The sequence below is a fragment of the Camellia sinensis genome, chromosome 2 (assembly GCF_055761805.1).
Source record: "Camellia sinensis isolate YWXY chromosome 2, ASM5576180v1, whole genome shotgun sequence".
Taxonomy (NCBI): Eukaryota; Viridiplantae; Streptophyta; class Magnoliopsida; order Ericales; family Theaceae; genus Camellia; species Camellia sinensis.
This window is the reverse complement of record NC_138962.1, coordinates 34,130,976-34,152,868: the sequence shown is the minus strand read 5'-3', so window position 1 is coordinate 34,152,868 and position 21,893 is coordinate 34,130,976. Positions and strand designations below refer to the sequence as shown.

The following is a 21,893-nucleotide window of genomic DNA, read 5'->3' as shown; positions in this document are numbered from 1 at the left end:
CCGAGGAGGACGTGGAGAGGTATGCTCGCGGCTTCCTCATGTTCCTGTTCGGGACTACTATCTTCGCCGACCGGGCGAACACCGTGCCTCTCTGTCTTCTCAGCGCATTGGTGGACGTCCGGGATATTCTGCACTATGACTGGGGCGGCGCTGCTCTGGCCACCCTGTACGGATATATGAGCTCGGCTTCTCGTGGCAGCGGCCAGCTGCTTGGAGGTTACTGGCGGGCTTGGGAGGTACGTTTCTTCTCCGCTTTTCATTTCTGTCCGATATTCTCTGTACTCTGTACACTGCACACACTGTAGTCTGCTTTACACTTGCTGTATACTGTACACACGGCACACACATACATTCTGCTTTACACTGACTGTACACTGCTCACACTGTACACTGCACACAATACACTGCACAACACACGGCTCTGCCATTTCTGCTTTATTCTGTATATCCTGCTTTATCTGATGGTCATACTGACATCTGTTTTGCAGCTGTGGGTTTACGCCTACTTCCCTAGGCTTGCACCCGTACCAGTCGCGGAGCCTCCTCCGGCTGTCCCGTTCTCGAGTCGCTTTGACGGGAGATGCACCCGGCGACCACGGGAGACGTTCGGCTTCTTCCGCCGATATTTCGACACCATCACCCCGGCCGAGGTATGCTTTACTTTCAGTTCATTTAGCTTCGCTTTCCCACTGCATATTTCAATAACAGTAGATAACAAACTGTCTGTCACTTTCAGATCACTTGGCGGCCATGGGCTTCTTTGCCGTCGGCGATGCGGGGTCGGTTCCCTGGTGCTGAGGAGACCTCGCGTTTTCGGATCTTGCTAGAGGGCCCGGTCTGTCGGGCTTGGTACCTGGGGGAGCGTTTTCTACGCCAAACCCGTGGGTTACCTGAGCAGATAGTCCCGGCTCACCCTCCTGCAGAGATGAGGGAGACCGAGGGGCTTACCACTGAGCAGCTGGATGATTACTCCATCGGCTGGGAGGAGGCCGGCTTCCGAGGCACCGGCGACTATCAGGAGTACGTGCGGACGTACCTGATGCGCCCCTTGAGCGACCGTCGAGCAGAGGGGGCCAGGCCTGTAGCATCGGCGGCTGGGGCCGGAGCGGGAGCAGGGGCTGGATCTTCGAGGAGGGCCCGGGTCCGTGGTAGGGGTAGAGTGCAGGGAGGACGAGGAGCTGGCTGGCCTGCCCTGCCTGCTGTACTGACTTTCCAGGGGCAGGGTGGGTCGACCTATCAGATCCCCTTTGCCCCTCCACCGGCTGGTCATGAGTTCGTTGACGTCCCCGACTTACCGCCGGTATGTTCTACTGCATTTTTGTACAGTCATTCATCTCAATTTACTTGATATTCCACAGAATATTGATGCATCTGATACTTTTGCAGGCTTCTTCTGAGTACACCCGTCAGTCGTTGGCGATGAATGCCTCGATGATGGGGATGCTCCAGCGGACATTTGACCTCCTAGCCGTCTACAGCATACCGGTATGTCCTTCTGACACTGGCCTCAAACCATTCATCCACTGCTTTGCATAATCTGATTCATGGCACAACACCTGACACACTGATCTCACAGCATCTGATACACTGCATACACTGCATTCTGCACTGTACTCTGTACTGATAAACTGCTCACGGCATTCTCATACTGTACTCATACGCTGCATTCTGCACTGCTAAACTGCTCACGGCATTCCTACACTATACTCTGCATTGCATTCTGCACTGATAAACTGTCTACAGTATACTGATGCATTTCCCTTTTTGTGTACTTTTTCAGCCTCCTTTCCAGATTCCCATGGCAGGAGGTGCTCCGGCCAGACCTTCTGTCCCTGCTCGGGGGAGAGATGAGGAGGGCAGGATATTTCCCCGTACCAGGGGTGGGCGTACTCATGTTGGGAGTAGCTCGCGAGCTCCAGTCCCGGATGATGACGACGACGAGGAGTCAGAGGCGGAGGCAGAGTCATCGGAGGAGGAGACCGGAGACGGTTCTAGCTCGGGCTCTGACGACGACGCTGATGATGCTCCTGGACCCTCGTCCAGGAAGAGGACTAGGATGGACTGACGGCCCCCCGGAGTGCTCGACATGGATGCAGATTTTTGCTATCTTTTCTTTCTTTCCTTGTACTTTTCTTTTTGTTGGTAGATAGATTACCTTGTACTGCCGCAGGCAGATTTTTGTTTCCAAAACTTGTACATTTGAAAAGATAGTGAAATGAAACGGACTTTTTATCTGAAAAAGTGTTTGCATTTACATATCTCCTGCATTGCATCGCATCTCATCATGTTACACCTCAATGTAAATGAAATTGATTGGCTATCTGAAAATTGAACACTCGCACCATAATAATCAGATAACTTAAACAGCCAACAGCAAAATGCACCTAAGCAACCCACTGCCTGATTCTGGACACACAGCCCTTACTCTACTGGGGATTAATTTGTGTACAGCCCTTAACACGGCATTCGATTCATTCTGCACACAGCAATTTCTCAAACAAACAGCCCAATCTGACAAGACGGACCTCAAAGATGGAACCGGTTGGAGTCAAAACACATTCAAATGTAGAGAATGGCGCAGCATTCTGAGCATAAATGATTTTTGAAATCGAATGAGGGTTTTTCAAACCGGGATATCGAGCCTACCACTGAACACAGCGGGGAAGACTCAAATATAAAGGTACACGACCTAACACAACGAGACATGCTCAGAAAAGACCTAAAACAAAGGTTGAGACCGTCTAATGAAAGAGACACGACACACAGACGCATAAACGACGATGGGGGACCTCGGACCGCGAGGAGCCAGTTCAAACTGGGTATTGTTTCCCACCCTGCCTGATTTGTGATTCTCGCATCACTCGACTCTCAAGCTCGGATTTTCTCTCAAAAACCTTTTCTTCACTTTTCTCTCAACTTACACCTCTCTATTCTTCATTCTCTCATTTTTCATCCCTCCCCGGGGTGATTGATGAATGAACAGGGAGTTGCGGGTTCATGCCCAATGCTGTTAGCTCACGGCTATTTCTTCTGGCGGGCAGAGTGCTTTTCTGGCAAGTACGTCGGTGACGGGGGAAAGACAGAACGCCTGGCTCAACTGTGCCCCTAATTCATCATTTTAACCGTTTTTTCGTTTTTGCTTTCTACTAAAACGGTTTTGATCAAAACGAGAGTCGGATTAACATACTTGTTCAATTTTTGATTTGAAAATCGTGCAAGTCAGGCATGCAAGCACTGAAAATTTTCCTTTTTGGGTCCAAGACAATGGTCCGATTTTGGAAAATGGAATAGTTTTCGAGAAAATAGTCAACCTCAGTAAAAATTTTCAAAAACTATTTTTCAAACAGTCAATGCTCAACGAGCATGAAACTTACCCTTCGAGATGCGCAACCTCGGATCGGAGGCAATGGAAAATTGCCCCTGGTTTGAAGGGGGGTGGGAGGCAACGGAAAGTTGCCCCTAGTTTTGGAAGGCGGCTCACAGCGGCTCGTGGCAACGGAAGGTTGCCCCTTGTTTGGGATGGTGCCGCAGCAATCCGCAGACAGTCTTCATTGGCGGTGGTCGAGTTCTTGGACACAGCGATGACGAAGACGATCACAACACATATATGGACACAATCACCTTGAAGGGTGTTGGCCACTGGACTTTGAGATGAAATCGAAACCATTGCATGGACTGAGACGCTTATGAAAGCGTTGGGGGCTGGACTTCATGATGAAGTTGCCTACGTATCCCAAACATGGGAATCAAGCCTTACGTAGTTCCGGTTAAGGTCCACTCGGGTATTTTAACCTTCACTTTGTTTGGCTCTCACTTTTGCCAAGGCGCCCAATGTGGGTTTTCGACCTTGCGAGCTTCTTTTCATTTTCTTTTGTTCGTTTCTTTTTCTTTTCTTGCTTTTTTTCTTTTTTTTCTTTTTCTTTTCTTTCTTTTCTTTTCTTCTTTCTTGTATTTTTTTGCTTCTTTTTTTCGTATTTTTCTCTTGCTCTAACTTTTGCCTGGGCCGCCCTTCCGGGTTTTCGGCCCAGCGAGCCTCTCAAAGGGTAAAAGTGTAGCCAGTCCATGCCAAATGGTTTTTGAAATTGAAGCCTCTCTGTGTCTAGGAGAACGGCTGTTGCACTGATTTGCGGAGAATCCATCAGGGTTACTCTACGGGCTTCTTCCAGCGAGATCTACTCCTTCTGATTCGGCCTTGATGCTTCTTGATCGAAGGCTACCTCAAAACTGGCCATACAGACCTTTCATGGCGTTTGTCCGTTAAACTTTCTGAACATTCTGAACGGGTTCAAAGTCGGAAAACAAACAGGTTGGATCTTGAGGCTGAGAGCGATCCTAGGCTGCGCGACCTCAAGAGGGATTCCACACAAGTCTTCGCAGGGCCACGTAAAACATTTGTTTTTGAAAGTTTTTAAGAAAGCGACAAATCGCTCGCGCCGAAGATAGTGTGGAACCAATCTGGATCAGGCCAGGGTCCTTCTCAGTACTCACGCCGACAAGCATGGCTTTATTCATAAAAAGGCTTAGCACGCCTCTCTTTCTCTCAAAATGATCAAAATTTTGCAAAACCCGAGGAATTCCCTCCTCTTCGTTTTTATCACCGCAGTGTTCAAAAAGTTTTTTTTGTTTTTTGAAAAACTTAGGTTAATGCAATGAGTTTGGCGCGCAGGAGAGCAGGCGAGATGTACTGTCAGCCCAATCAAATTCTCTGGCACTTATGCTGAAGGCAAGCATGAAGTTGAGATAGCAACAGCTGTTTCAATCGGTTCTGTTGGTGCAACTGGCCCCTCGGCAGAAACAGACTCAAAACAAAAACAGATAATAACAAAACAAAACGGTGTTTGGGACAACAACCCCAGAATCACCAGGTATTATATACAACGGGGACTGACTCGATACAACCAGACAAACCCTTAAGCAAAAAAGACTGACTCAAGACAAAGAGACAGACTCAAAACAAAAGACTGACTCGATATCCAAGCCAGGATTTACAAAACTCGGTCTCACCGATGCTCAAAAATGCGTGCCAGACGCTTCATCCAAAATATACCAAATGTTGCCCGCAGGCGATTCGCTTTACATACTCGCAGTATCTGAGCCCTCGAAATCCAACAACTGAGTGGTGACGGGCTTGCCCGAGGTGGGTGGTAGGATAACCTTGTTATCAATCAAATCCTGCACTTCATGCCGAAGGCGGGAACATCCATCGGTGCTGTGACCGGACTGTTGATGGTACGCGCAGTACAAGGTAGCATCATGAGTGGCGGGGAGATTCTTCGGGAGCGGCCGGGGGTCCAAAGGCTTAAGATGCCCATTCTTCGCCAATATCAACAATGCCCTAGACAAAGGCATGTGGAGGTCGTGAAAGACCCTGCGCCCTCGGGGCAGGTACTTTGCAGTTTGAGGATTCTTGCCAGATGCGCTGGCGAAAGGATCGGCTGGCGCTGCCTTGGCTTTTTGAACCTTTCCTGATGCAGGGTTGGGAACTACAGGAACTGTCTGGGCATGACGGGGCCCATCCCGGTTTTCTGCCTGGCTTGAACTGCCTTTGATCGGAGTGGGGAAAGCATCATCCACAGCTTTGATCACGATCGCAGATGTTTGTTGCTTGTTCATCCCTCTGGCTTTCAGAGCCTCAACTGCCCACAGCAGTTGCTCAATAGGGTCGGCGTCTACCTTTGCCTTGTCTTTTCCTCTGGCCTCAGCCTGGTCAAGGGTCGGGGTTGGTGCTGGCATGTCGTGGCTATAGCCGGAAGCCACCTCTGGCTGGCTGAGCTCTATCACAATCCGCCCCAGTAGCGGGGGCTCCTGTGGTACAAAATTCCCGGCATACGGCGCCGCTGGCGGTGAAGCCGACATTCCATAGGCGAGGTCTGCCACAGACCTTTGGAGGTCGCCTATCATCCCCATCAATTCGAAGGTGGTGGGCTCACAAGCCTGGTATAACTGGGGAGCCCAGACCGGGTGCACAACGGGCGACCTGGGCGGATATGACATACTGATGCTGGCCTCATTCTGCGGAGTGGTTCCCTGCTCCGATACAGCTGCCATAACCACAATTTCTTCTGAACTTTGTGCCGCCATAAATCCTGCCTCAGCAAGGGGGGACACTGGCTATTCTGTTTCAACTCTGCAACTCTCTGAACTGAAAGAAAAACAGACAGCATTTCAGCCCAAACTGATCAAACACGGGTGTAGCCAAACAACTGTACCCTGCTGCCGATCATTGTTCCCAGAAGTCACTGTTCCCGAAAACTGAACCGATACCCGCGGATAACTGATTCTCACAACTGATACTGATACTGGTGTCCCCAGGTTTGATACTCAAACTTGCAAACTGACATGTGCGTTCCTGTAGAGCAACACTCTAAAAGCACATAGCAAGTAAAGAGAACAAAGCACCCCTATGTTGGGGTAGGGTTTCCCTGTCCTATTTTGTCAGGAGCTAGGGTTTCACTATGCACGCAGCGGTGTCACACAACTTAGCATCGGGTAAGCAACCTGTCCTAGCTTGGAATGGTCACTATGGATCCGAATATGCACTAGGTCGAATGGTCAAAAGGGTGCCCCGGGTAAACCGGGGTTTGTGTTCCCATACTGTCAGAGCCCATAGCCGGTCAGCCTTATGGACATGCCTTGACAAGACAAGCCTCCGGCAAACCGTTCAGGAATGGCAGATGGCAAACACTGTGTTCCTAGGCGCACCAATGCACATGCAATGCAAAGAAACACATAAATGAGATCAAAACAGGATATCACGAGTTCGAGTCAAACTCTCTAAAAATCCCCAGCAGAGTCGCCAGAAACTGTAACAAGCCCGCGGGGGGGGACCTCGCTACAGTTCGGACTCTCGATTTGTGTCACGGTTCTAAATCTGAACCAAAGAGTCCAAATCTGGCAAATCGTTTTGAGAAACAGATTTTTGAAAAAGTAGTGCCAAACATGGACTGCTTTGCCAGATACAGAGTCGCCACCTAAATATTTTTTTAAAATGGGAAATTTAGGAAACCCTGACTCGGTGCCGAAGGCCACATGTCCGTCATCACCGGAGTTGTCTCGGCTCGGGAGCTTGGGTACGATCGGGGAAGGTCAGCTATGAGCACCCCCTTTCGCCCGGTCCGAAGACCGGCCTCTACTAACCGCGATATCCGTATTTGAAAACTTTATGTGTTCTTATTCCATTTATTAGCCTAGAATTACTATGTTATGCGCGCAGCAAACAAGTATAGACTAGATTGTCTAATTTGGAAATAAACATTGCATATCCGTTCGGTTTGAAAATACTTTGGAATTTGCTACTCGCAAGTAGGCTAAAATGCGGATTTCAACGAGTCTTTCCAACTCAAACAATCCAACCTTCACCCACAGGCATTCAAAACAGTTTAACACATAAGCATCTAGCCACATGTTAAGCATGCTGTCATGGCAACATTCACACTCATGCGACATGCTAAAGCGGAAATACTTACATCGTACTCCGTGCCAAAACAAAGAACTTGTTAGCAAACATGCATGATCCAAGTCCATGTTAAGTGCCTAATGCATCGCATACAAAGTGTTGCTAGAATAGGCTCGGCTACCCTAAACATGTCATGTGAAAATGCACAATTATCACGTATTCAGTTTGGGAATTGAAGTATTGATGCAGTTAGCGTGATGTACCGAGCCTAATGCATGTAATACAAATGCATGGATGCACACATGCATAGCATAAGGTATGCTGAATTAAACGTGCCCTAATCTACCATCATAAGCAGGTAAATAAAAGGGAAGAAAGAAGGGAGGTTGGAAGACATACACACCACCCACACACACTTATTACAGGTTTGCCCTTGCTCGGAGGGACTGAATAAATATTACAAATCGCCTAATTTAATTAACAAATTAAATAGACTAATTAAAACAGGAAAACGCCTCGAGAAGCGCGCCACCATGCACAAGCTGCCTCTGTTTTCCTTCCTTTCCTCCTCTGGAGGCTGTCAAAACCTCAAGGTTGCATCCCTAGGCGCTGAGAAGTACCACCGGCTGAGTGGAATCACCACCGGCACTGGTGTGTATCCATCGGCACAAAATTGAATCTGTCGGCAGAGAAAAGGTTGCCGGCCGGCACCTTACACTGCCGGTCGGCAAAGAAAATCTGCAGAACCTGCAACTCACAGCAACAGAGGGCAAAACAAGGCATGGCAGCACAATTCAAGACATGTATGCAGCAACCATGTCTCTTATCATTGTAATGACTCAAAGGGACATGTGCCTCGGTTCTCGGACCACCAATCACGCATTTCCATGCATGATGGCCCAAAGAACCAAGTATGCAACTTTGGTTTCAAATGCGATGCAAACCAATCAAACAAACAAGGCCCTATTCCTATCACCAATTCAAGGAACAAGGTATGCATGCAAGATGCAATGCGACCTAGGCATACAAGCTAGGAATGCAACATGACATGGCAAGGCACTCATGCAATCATGCAAGCATACATATGGCAATGCAAATGGATGGCAAGATGGTCTTATACATGAATTAGGCAGCTCTAATAAGGCCTAAAACAGTGGCCAATGTGCTAAAAAGTGAGGGCTAAATGACATGCACACACACATGCATGCAAGGACTAACACTTAAGCACAAATCAAACAACATTCAAGCACACTTGAAAGGAGGAAATATGGACAATTAGCATGCGACATGAGCCCTAAAATCATGCTATAAAATGATGCCAAATCAAGTTATAAATCAAGTCAAGCATGCAACAAATGGCCTAAGTGTTCAAAGTAAACCAAAGTGGCATTGAGCTACACTTGACAAGACCAAACAAGGCATGCATTAAGCGACCAAAAACAGGTTTATAGCACGTTAAAACAAGGCTAAAGGACTCTTTAGATGGCATCTAAATGGCCCAAATACAAAGGCATACACCATGGCCAAAACATGGAGCATTGCAATACATGCTTTCAAAGCATTAAAGAGGCATGCAAGGCAATCAAACAAGCATGGAAATGGAACTGAAATGGCATGTCGAATGATCCCAAATCACCAAAACAATGCAAAGATGGCATGCTACACATGCACATACTCAAGGCCAACAAGCCCAAATACAAAGGAGCTATATAATGCATGCAAAGATCAACCCAAACGACTATGGACAGAGCTAAAACATGGCAAGATAAGCACATAATCTTCACAAATAAAAGCCTAAAACATGCTCCAACAAAGGCTAACAACCTAGAACATGTTAAGGCACAAATAAGGCATTACATGGCAACTATGCTAAGCATGCATGAAGTTCCAAAACCAACTTAAAATCATGTTATATTATAGATATATAAGCATGAGAAACAAACCAAACATGCTCAACACACACTCAAGCATAGGCTTCCTTAAGAGGCCAAAATATGCCCTTTTCAAGGACTACAAGGAGAGGGGGTGGCCCTCTCCTTCTTGGGACTTCAAAGCATCATCTTCACCACTGAAATCCCTCAAGATTTCAGTGGTGAAGAGAACTCAACACCAAAATCCCGGAGCTAACACAAAATGGCTCAAAATGAGGCCTTTTGAGGCCTAAGGGTGGTCAACAACCCTCAAACAACAAAACACTCTTAATAAACAATAAAGAGGGCCTAAAAACAGAACTTTTTTATGTTATACAATAATCACAAAAATAGCTCTAAGATAGGTATAAAATCAATGAGAAAATGGGGGAAAAAGGGACTAGAATCTCACCCTTGAAGCCTTCTTCACAAATGATGTTCCAATGGCCTCCTTTGGCTCCAAACCAGTCAAGAAACTCAAGAACAAGCCCTTAGAACCTTAGCTCCAAGAGGAAGGTGAAACACTAGGTGTTTGTGTGCAATAGTGAGACACAAAACACCTAGTGTGCAAAATAAGAGGGAAAGAGAGATAGAGAGTGTATATCTAACCCTAACCCTAGAAAAACCAGAGCTTGGTCTGTATTTTTCTCTCCTAAAAATGTCTAAAAGCTCTCTTCTTGCCTTAGAGAGAGCTCCTCTCTATATGCCTCTTGTAAAGCTTACAAGACAAGCTTTGCAAGAGGGAGATCCCTCCATACACGTGTATGGAGGGGAGCAAAAGCAATACAGCTGTCTAAAAATATCTGCAAAAGCAGATGAACAGCAATCGGCCGGCCAAAAATGCCATCTTGGCCAAAAAGAGTGCCGACCGGCACAAAAAAGTGCTGACCGGCAACAAATAGTGCCGGCCGGCAAACTATATTGCCGGTGGCACCAAAAACCAGCCGGTGGCCTCTAGCCACTGCCGGTGGTGGGTGGGGATGGTCTACAAGCCCTACCCTGCCTCTCAAAGGCAAGATGCAAGTGTTTGGTGCAAAACCAGACACTAAACGGTCGAGTTCGGAGATCCCGAGGCAAGGCACGCGAGCCGAGGCCTCCGGGAACTCCAAACGAACACAAACATGGAAGATCACCGTGTGTTCAAACGCTGACGTCCAAGTCTTGAGGACGGTCAAAAATGGGGTGTCTACAAGTGTAGATTATATAACCTATATAATCATCATTCTTGCGTTTTTCTTTGTTATGTATATCTTTGTTAGATAACTTGTCATCATTTTTGTTTATCCATCACTGTCCAAGAAGAGTGATTGAACAATAACTGAGTTGCAAGTTTAATTTGTGAACATAATCAAAGTTGAGGACATCACTTTCAGGCCTTAAAAAATTAAATTAAAAAATATCTAAATTAAAAAATTAAACTCCTGACATCAGTCATGCATCTGAGTGCTTGACTGATCAACAATTTCTAAATTAAAAAATTAAACTCCTGACTGAGATTCTTTTTTTGTTTTTGTTTTGTTTTGTTTGTTTGTTTGTTTGTTTGTTTTTTTTTTTTTTTTTTCCATATGCTTAGACTTGAATAAAATTTTAATTGGCAACCTCATCCCTACTCTATATTGCTTATCTTAGTTTTGTTTAATTTCAATTTAAAGAAGAAAATCAATTTCGATAATACCAATCTTTTGAACCAAGAATTTTTAGTGTCTGTACATGATACACCCTAAAATTATGTGAATGAAATATAATTTTACTTTTTTCTTCTTTTTCATTTAAATATAATTCCAATTTAATTCCATACCCACCTGTTGTGGATTGTGTTAAGCATGTTATATTGTTATTGCTGTTGATTGTTACATTGTTTTTGTTCATGCTTTTGAATTATTTATCCATAAATCTGTATTAAGCAGGTTTTAATTTTTGAATCATTTTGTTGTTCATGCTTTTGATTATGAATGTATTAAGCAGTTTATAATTGTATTAAGCAAGTTATAATTGAAATTGATTGATTTTAGGGATTAATAAGAAAATCAGACATTTTGGGGTTGTTTTTCCTATTAATAATCCAATGATGGGTTGTGTTTTTCCTATTTTTTTCTTTCATTTTTCAACTTTCAAGTAATCAGTATCATTTATTAATCCAGTAAATTGGATTGTGATAATTGAAATGGATTGTCTTGCTTTTTGGCTTCTTATATAGTTGTGGCTTTTTGCTTATATTATTTTTTAATTGTATTTGGTTTTCTATTTGGCTAGATAAAACCCAAGTATGTATTCAAAAAATAGCAAAACTCAAGCCCTCTGATTTTAGCAACTAATATAACCTTAAGTCAAAATGGTTTTTCAAGAAATGGATAAAACACCAAGTTTACACACAACTAGAGAACTATATTCAATTGTTTGGTCCAGTCTGATGAATGCATATTAGAAAATTGATCAGTTTCGTGCTCCAAGTTAAAAGTGTGTCAAGCCAAAGGGGAAAACCAAAATGAAGAGGTAGGAAAATACAGAGTCTTATATGACATTTAGCCAAAAAACCACTTCCCAACCCAACGGCTCTGATATGTAACTCCCTCGCTCGAAGCCCTCTCCCCACCCCCACCTTCAACACCCATCATTTCATTTCATTTCATTTTATGTCGTTACATATCTATTTTAGTTTGTTTTGAAGATTGATTGTTACATTCGACCTTTTTTTAAAAAATATATATATATATTTATTACATTGTTACAATGACGCTTAGTTTGTTGTTATGCTTTTGAAATGGATTGAGCAGGTTATAATTGTATCTTGAGTCATTGTTGATTATGAATGAATAATGGAAATGGGTTGTTTTTTTGTTGTTTTCTCATCTCAGGAAATTAGACAATTTTGGGATATGGGATAGGATTTAAGTTTTTTAACACATGTTTTATATGTTGTTGGAAATTGTTGTTTAGTGGATAGAGCTCTCAACTTTGCTAAATAGGAATTGTTGTTTATAGGCTTGGATAGTCAAATTTGCTGATTTTTGGATTTTCCTATCATTACATTTTTTTTTCCACTATGTGTTAATCTTCTATAATAAAGTGCAAAGATTCCTTACACTTTTCATATTTGGTTGATTAAAAGAATAATGAAAAATTCATTGCAATGAGAATCATCATTTATCTCATTCCAGTGAACCAAATAAAGTATCAATGAGATTGAAGTATTTCAAATATGATTAGTGTTCTGATAAATGATTTGGGCTATTTTGACAAATGTGTGAATTGAGTTTCCTTTTTTAACATGCAAAGTAATGTTCTGTGATCTTTTATTTTATTTGATTGTTAAAAATTAGAATTATAGTGAGAAAGAAATAACCCATCGTATTTAAATTATGGCACAATAAAGTAATCAAATAGTCATTGTACATTCCATTGGTATTTAAACCTAATCTATTTATAGCACTATTAAATAAGTTATTTCTTTACTACAGATCTTTGGTGTTTCAACCTTTTTAACAACCTTGGAGTTCATTTTAATTCATGTCATGGACAACATTCATATTTTTGGTTATGTATGTTTACTTTATAGTTTATGAATCGAGGCTTAATTTCTTACTTATTATTTATAATTTTTCTCATAATCAAATGCTTTTGTATTTTTTTTTTTTTTTTTTTTTTTTTTTCAGGTGGATGATATGTTAGAGGAAAAAGTAATATTAGATCTCTATACTCATTTTTTATTTAATCTACATTCCTTAATATAATTTTTCTTTGACCTTTCAAATGCATTATACGCAGGTTCAATTTCTTCAAAACAAAAATGTCAGTGTTGTGATCCATAATGAACGAGACTTCAATGTCCTCTGTGTTCGTGGGTTAAACCCACTAATCAAATTTATTTGTTTCTCATATTTTTTTTCTTAATAATTTTTGCTTATTTTTTTAAAGGCAAAGGCAAAGGAAAATGAGAAGTTTAAAGGAAAAGGAAAGGAAAACTACTCAAGAAAGGGAATAAAAAATACACAAGTGGTATGGTTCTTTTCAAGTTTGTTTTGGAACATGTATAAAGAAAATCATGGGGGAAATGTGATATTTTGAAGCATGCATAATCTCTGTGTAATTTTCTTAATATTATTGATTTTCAAACTAAATTATGCATCCTTAAAAAATTATAAAGGATCTTTTACGAAGATATATAAAATTCCTCAAATGGAAGATGGAAGTAACTAAAGTTTAAAAAAGAACACAAATGATGAAAGAAGGAAATAAATTGAAAGTGTATTTTAATTAAAATTGTGTTTAAATTATGATCAAGTCAAACTTTTGTAGGATTGGGTTGAAAAAGCTATGGAGCTCAAGAGGATAAATAAGACTACAGTGCTCCGATGGAATTGTAATAAGGTATCTTTGGTTCATATTGTTTCAATATCTATTTTCTGTATTATGTCAATATGCTAATGTTATTGCTTTTTTAAATATTAGATTGTTGTGTATGCTTCTCACTGGAAAAAGTATATAGAAGTTGATACTTGGACATTTCAGAATGTGATGGAAAACAAGTTTGAGGGTGTCCAAGCGCTTTAGAGGCGTCCAAGTACTTTTTTGTAAAAGAACAAGTTTAAAGACATTATATGGCATAAATTTTGTAAAGTTGACAAATATTTTGTAAAGTATATCCTTGATGTTAACCATTTTTGTAAAGTTTCCTATTGGTATGTACTTCAATGAATTTCTAATATTTTCGTAAAGTCTCTTATCAATGTAAAAGATTAGACCTTATGAATGGTTATTGAGTGTGGACAGTAAAGTGCCTTTGAAAATTCACTAAATTTAGTATCTTTGCATATTTTGGTGGAAGTCACATACGCTAGACATGGATTTTTGTGTAAATTTAGTTTATGTTGCACATGAATAATTTATTAGTGGGTTGAAGGAGGATGTTATAGTATGGTTATGAATTTTATGTTTCTTGATTAAGAAAGACCAGTGTATTTAGATGCACTATTTTCATGGTTTGTTTATGAATTCATTTTTCTTTTCAGGACCTATTGATATTTGATGTTTTATTCCTATTGGTATTTGATGTTTTGTTAGACTAATTTGAACTATTTCTTAAACATGGCTGACTTTGAAAATATGTTAGAGAATGAGGTGGGAATTCTTAAAGGCATCACCCCAATTATGTGAATGAGTTGAGAAGCTTACATTCATGATAAATTCATTAGGAAATACAAATTTTGAAATTTATTAGTTATTTATTTCAGTTTTCTTTATATCTTTTGTTCCTGTTTTATGTGAAATTTTAAATTAGAATGATATTATCATTTTAAACTGATTTATTATAATTGAATTTCGTAGCACGTGTGGTATCAAACAAAAATTGTTCACAATGCCTTCAGGCACGGGTTATCCCTAGTATATATATATATATATGTCATATATATAATTGAAGCATAGTCAATTGACCACATGATTTATTTTTAAGAGAGACGGGGATTGCTAATAAATGGTATTCGGACTAAAATATTACAAAATGCTAATCACTTTGTTTTGTTTTAATTTTTTAAAAATTATTATTTTTATTTTTGTTTTTAGTAATTTTTTTAATATTTTAAGTAAATTTTTACTTTTTAGATATATCTAATTTAGATGTACTTAAAAAGTAAAATATTTATAAAAAAATATTTTAAAAATCAATAAATATACAAGAATACAAAAATATATTAAATTTTAGTTATTTTTAAGTTTTGGTATTTAGTAATTTTTTAAGAGGTTTTTTTCACATATATTATACTATTTAATTATGCTTTATATTAAATGTATTTAAAAAATAAAAAAAATATTTAAATATTTTCAAAATTTACTAAAAATAAAAAAAATCAATTTTAAAAAAATTAAATTAAAAAAATTAAAACCAAATAAGATAAATTGTTTTTAATTAAAATAGGCATGAAAAATAAAAATGCAAAAGACAATCAAATTTTTTTTTTTCCATTTTTTATTCCTTCTTTCCTTTCACACCTCTATCTCTCTTCGTCAGTCTTCGCTTACCATCCACCCCATTCCCATCCTCTTTCATTAGTCACTTATCTCCCCCCACCTACCGTACCCACTCCATCTGAACTTAACCAATTAAAGGGATTTATGTTTAAATTTTAATAAGTAATTTATTATTCAATAAGTTTTGTACAAATTAATGATATTTTTTATTAAATATTATTAAAAAATATCATTAATTATTAATTTTCAATGACAGTTTAAAAATAAGAAATTTTTTTTAGGATCTCTAGTATTAAAATTTTATAGTATAAAAAACATCTAATATTTTCATAATATTTAAGGTTCCTCCAGAGAAAATTCAATCCAGGAAAATTCTTCTCTGGAGAAAATGATAGACGAAAACAAATTGCTTGAAGCTCAGTGAGACGGTGTAGAGATCAAGTAGCGAGAGACAGAGAGAGATGCTGAGATGAACAAACTTTCATTCAAGTATGCTTGGGTCTTGGACAAGCTCAAGGCTGAACGTGAACATGGTATTACCATTTATATTACTTTGTGGAAGTTTGAGACCACCAAATACTACTACACTGTTATTGATGCTCCTGGCCATCATGATTTTATCAAGAACATGATCACTAGTACCTCACAAGCTGATTGTGCTGTTCTTATCATCGACTCCACCACTGGTGGTTTTGAAGCCGGTATTTTCAAGGATGGTCAGACCCTATGCATGCTTTTCTTGTCTTCATTGGGTGGGTGAGATCTATGGGAGTGGGTGAGGGACCTTAGACATTACAAAATAATATTGTAGATCTCTCCCATTGCTAAAAGTTGGAGAGGGATGTTAGACCAATTTTTCTTTTAAAAATTGTCATAAAATATGTCACTAATTATAAATTTTAGCGACAGTTTAAAAAAATTGTCACAAAAAATTATTAATTTTTAACTTTTAATAACAGATTAAAAAATTTGTCACAAAAAAGGTCACTGATTGTAAATTTTAGCGACAATTTATGAAAATCGTGGCAAAAAAAGTCATAATTATCATTTTTTACCAACATATGTTAAAAGTTATCACAAAAAATTATTTTTAGCGAAGATTTTAGTAGGCATTATTTATAGCGATCCCGGGTTTACCCTTGTTGTACAGTGATCCGGACATGTGTCCGTGGATGTTGGTAGTTGGTTATCATCGTGTTTACATTCCTTTTTCTTCATATTTGAGTTATGGGATGTGTTGGGTGGATTTGTTTCAGGTTGGTTGAGTTTAGAAACCAAAACTAGTTGCCCAGATTTTTTTTGGCCTGTCCGCTCGAGCGGAGGTGTTGGCGCTCGAGCGGGGAATACACCCATCCAGTATTTGTTGTGCAGTGTTGTACGCTCGAGCGTAGGGTTGGGAGCTCGAGCGGAGGTCTGGTTCTGCAAAAGTGCTGAGCGAGTGCATTCTGCGCTCGAGCGGGAGGTTGGCCGCTCGAGCGTAAGTCTGTGAGTGGCCGCTCGAGCGGGGTGTTTTACGCTCGAGCGGGAGACTGGGTTAAAGTCCCGAATTTGTGCCTTTTCAAATCACTTTTTGCTTTCTCTTCTCTCTCTTACTTTTCCAAAATCACCATTGTTGAGCCTCTCACTCTAGACTCTACCTTCTCTCTAGGTTTTGATCTAGTAGGAGTGATTTGCTCATCTTTGGCCTTTACAAAAAAGTCGTTGATCGTCGAGGGCTTCCTTTTGATCTGAAAATTTCGAGGTTTGGAGCGTTTTGGTTTTGGTCCTCATTTCCTTTGAGGCTCCGGGTTTGAGGTAGGAATATCCTACTCCTCTCTATGAATTTTGTCTTTAAATTTTGGTATTTTGAGATGTTGGGGTTGGTTTCGTAATTTGGTAAAAGTTTGGGGCTTTTGTGCAATTTTACAAAAGTTGGGGTTTTACTCATAATAAACCTAGAGGCATGTTTGGCTTAGAGAAATGGAATGAATGTTAAATCATTGATGAAAATGGGACCTAAGGGTTGAAATGTTAATTATGGGAATTGGCCTAATTACATTGTATAATTAATTGGGATAATTAATTGTGAAGAAAGAGGAAAATGAAATGTTGATTGAATATCCATTGTGCATTATTTTCTGTTTAGAAATAATTGCTTTGGGCTATCGGTGGAGGATAGTCGTGATTGTTGTAGACAATGCATGTTGATTAGGCAAACTGAAACTAATCAATGAAATGTGTCATGGAACTTGACGGTTGATAGAATACATTAACTACATGTATTGAGTGATTGTATATAGAACCAATGTGTTTGTATACGTTATGTGTAGAGGAGGAGATGGGGGATGTACTCCGCGGTTTAGGGGAAGATAGGGGATGTACCTCTAAACCGGATAGTGTTGGGAGAAGATAGGGGATGAACTCCGTAGATACAGCTCATATGCTTGTCTAGAGAAGTGAAGATAGAGCTCATATGCTTATCTTTGTGAAGTGTGGATATAGCTTATATGCATATCTGTGGATATTGTTGTTATACATATCTGTTGTAGAATGTGGATATAGCTTATATGCATATCTGTGGATATTGTTGTTATACATATCTGTTGTAGAATGTGGATATAGCTTATATGCTTATCTGAATGTGGGACATAGTTTTTATACATATCTGTGGAAATGATGATAGAACCAGCATGCTTGTCTATTGAAAAAGGAAAATGAAAAGTGACTTAGACTCATTAGTCGGTTGACATAAACGTGTGATTTATGTGAATGTATCAGTGTTGACCATCTATCAATTGCTAATATTTTAGTCATTGTTCATGGTTGGTTTAGTGTATTTCTACTGGGCTGTGGCTCACCCTATATGGGAATATCATTTTCAGGTGCAGGAAGCATGCCACCTCCAAGGACATAGCTTGGGAGGCTTGAGGCGGACATAATGATGTCGTTTTACTTTTTGATGTATTACATGTAAATACAAGCCAAGGGCTTAATGTGTATGAGTTAGTACTCTTTTGTTGTAACCAAGTGTTAACTTGGAAAGCTGTAAGCCCGTAGGGCATTTTGCTTTTATTGTTAACATGTAATACTTTTTGTAGTGAAACATTGATGAATGGAAGAAAGTGGTTATTTCATATGTTAATGAATGTGTTATTTGATGGGTTTATTGTTATTATTTTTGAGGGCGTTACATTATTTTTAATAGGACTTGATGGAATTAAGTCAAACTATTAATACCTATTATAGTAGTTTATCCTAATAAAGGCTCTTTAGATTTACTTGAAATGATTTTAGAAATTATATCACGTCCTTTCAAATTTAAAATTGCATAACAAATTATTACTTTTATTAATAATTATTAATTTAATTAATAATTTTTAATAATGTCATAAATATATTTTAATTAATAATTCAAGTACTTTTATTATTGTAAAGAAGAATAATTAGGAATTTTATTTTTTTCTGTTAATTCTATTAAATAAAAATTATAACAATGGAATATTTATAATTTTCTGAATTATAAAAGGCAATCTGTATTTTAAAAAAATTTCAAGGTGTGTATTCTTAATTCACCTTAAATTTGAACATTGCTTCACTATTTTTAAGGTACTCATAGTAAAGATTGAATATAATAGTTTAGCCACATAAACATATATAAGATATGATAGTTTAGCCACATAAATAATAGATATGATAGTTTTGCCACATAATAATATCATAGTTAAATCAACAATCTCATTTTGTGGTGGAAAATAAAATTTGTCTATTTAATTTTATTTATAATTTTTTTTAACACGTGACTTTTTTTTTTTTGAACATAACACGTGACATTAATAGAATAGTATTATCATTATCTTCATTAGTTGTTACCAATACACTTATATTAATGTAATACATATTATTTATATATATGTAGCCAATCATATTTAAAAGAAAAAAAATTAAAAACACAAAAAACAATCACAATGTATAAGAGAAATATATTTAATTTTATAATTACTTTTTATATAAATAAAAAATAACATTTTAAAAATAGAAGAATCCATCCTACAATACGAAAAACTAGGGATAACCCGTGCCTGAAGGCATTGTGAACAATTTTTGTTTGATACCACACGTGTTACGAAATTCAATTATAATAAATCAATTTAAAATGATAATATCATTCTAATTTATAATTTCACATAAAACAGGAACAAAACATATAAAGAAAACTGAAATAAATAATTAATAAATTTCAAAATTTGTATTTCCTAATGAATTTATCATGAATGTAAGCTTCTCAACTCATTCACATAATTGGGGTGATGCCTTTAAGAGTTCCCACCTCATTCTCTAACATATTTTCAAAGTTAGCCATGCTTAAGAAATGGTTCAAATTAGTCTAACAAAACATCAAATATCAAGAGGTCCTGAAAAGAAAAATGAATTCATAAACAAACCATGAAAATAGTGCATCTAAATACACTGGTCTTTCTTAATCAAGAAACATAAAATTCATAACCATACTATAACATCCTCCTTCAACCCACTAATAAATTATTCATGTGCAACATACACTAAATTTACACAAAAATCCATGTCTAGCGTATGTGACTTCCACCAAAATATGCAAAGATACTAAATTTAGTGAATTTTCAAAGGCACTTTACTGTCCACACTCAATAACCATTCATAAGGTCCAATCTTTTACATTGATAAGAGACTTTACAAAAATATTAGAAATTCATTGAAGTACATACCAATAGGAAACTTTACAAAAATGGTTAACATCAAGGATATACTTTACAAAATATTTGTCAACTTTACAAAATTTATGCCATATAATGTCTTTAAATTTGTTCTTTTACAAAAAAGTACTTGGACGCCTCTAAAGCGCTTGGACACCCTCAAACTTGTCTTCCATCACATTCTGAAATGTCCAAGTATCAACTTCTATATACTTTTTCCAGTGAGGAGCATACACAACAATCTAATATTTAAAAAAGCAATAACATTAGCATATTGACATAATACGGAAAATAGATATTGAAACAATATGAACCAAAGATACCTTATTACAATTCCATCGGAGCACTGTAGTCTTATTTATCCTCTTGAGCTCCATAGCTTTTTCAACCCAATCCTACAAAAGTTTGACTTGATCATAATTTAAACACAATTTTAATTAAAATACACTTTCAATTTATTTCCTTCTTTCATCATTTGTGTTCTTTTTTAAACTTTAGTTACTTCCATCTTCCATTTGAGAAATTTTATATATCTTCGTAAAAGATCCTTTATAATTTTTTAAGGATGCATAATTTAGTTTGAAAATCAATAATATTAAGAAAATTACACAGAGATTATGCATGCTTCAAAATATCACATTTCCCCCACGATTTTCTTTATACATGTTCCAAAACAAACTTGAAAAGAACCATACCACTTGTGTATTTTTTATTCCCTTTCTTGAGTAGTTTTCCTTTCCTTTTCCTTTAAACTTCTCATTTTCCTTTGCCTTTGCCTTTAAAAAAATAAGCAAAAATTATTAAGAAAAAAAATATGAGAAACAAATAAATTTGATTAGTGGGTTTAACCCACGAACACAGAGGACATTGAAGTCTCGTTCATTATGGATCACAACACTGACATTTTTGTTTTGAAGAAACTGAACCTGCGTATAATGCATTTGAAAGGTCAAAGAAAAATTATATTAAGGAATGTAGATTAAATAAAAAATGAGTATAAAGATCTAATATTACTGTTTCCTCTAACATATCATCCACCTGCAAAAAAAAAAAAAAAAAAAAAATACAAAAGCATTTGATTATGAGAAAAATTATAAATAATAAGTAAGAAATTAAGCTTCGATTCATAAACTATAAAGTAAACATACATAACCAAAAATATGAATGTTGTCGATGACATGAATTAAAATGAACTCCAAGGTTGTTGAAGAGGTTGAAACACCAAAGATCTGTAGTAAAGAAATAACTTATTTAATAGTGCTATAAATAGATTAGGTTTAAATACCAATGGAATGTACAATGACTATTTGATTACTTAATTGTGCCATATTTTAAATACGATGGGCTATTTGTTTCTCACTATAATTCTAATTTTTAACAATCAAATAAAAATAAAAGATCACAGAACATTACTTTGCATGTTAAAAAAGGAAACTCAATTCACACATTTGTCAAAATAGCCCAAATCATTTATCAGAACACTAATCATATTTGAAATACTTCAATCTCATTGATACTTTATTTGGTTCACTGGAATGAGATAAATGATGATTCCCATTGCAATGAATTTTTCATTATTCTTTTAATCAACCAAATATGAGAAGTGTAAGGAATCTTTGCACTTTATTATAGAAGATTAACACATAGTGGAAAAAAAAATGTAATGATAGGAAAATCCAAAAATCAGCAAATTTGACTATCCAAGCCTATAAACAACAATTCCTATTTAGCAAAGTTGAGAGCTCTATCCGCTAAACAACAATTTCCAACAACATATAAAACATGTGTTAAAAAACTTAAATCTTATCCCATATCCCAAAATTGTCTGATTTCCTGAGATGAGAAAACAACAAAGAAAAACAACCCATTTCCATTATTCATTCATAATCAACAATGATTCAAGATACAATT

At 37.9% G+C, this 21,893-nt stretch overlaps 1 protein-coding gene across 1 annotated transcript; it reads left to right on the top strand.

Annotated features, from left to right (window-relative positions):
• The first annotated feature begins 1,039 nt into the window (after nt 1–1,039).
• On the top strand, nt 1,040–2,065 carry LOC145812802 (uncharacterized). Its single transcript, XM_082908031.1, has 3 exons — nt 1,040–1,300; nt 1,387–1,485; nt 1,781–2,065. The coding sequence occupies exons 1-3, from the start codon at nt 1,040–1,042 to the stop codon at nt 2,063–2,065; spliced, it is 645 nt and encodes a 214-aa protein (XP_082764157.1).
• The last annotated feature ends 19,828 nt before the right edge of the window (nt 2,066–21,893 follow it).

Coding starts and splice junctions, on each gene's coding strand:
- LOC145812802 (XM_082908031.1), top strand. CDS start 1,040: ATGCGCCCCTTGAGCGACCGTCGAGCAGAGGGGGCCAGGCCTGTAGCA. Junction 1,301..1,386: donor ACGTCCCCGACTTACCGCCG/GTATGTTCTACT, acceptor ATACTTTTGCAG/GCTTCTTCTGAGTACACCCG. Junction 1,486..1,780: donor TAGCCGTCTACAGCATACCG/GTATGTCCTTCT, acceptor GTACTTTTTCAG/CCTCCTTTCCAGATTCCCAT.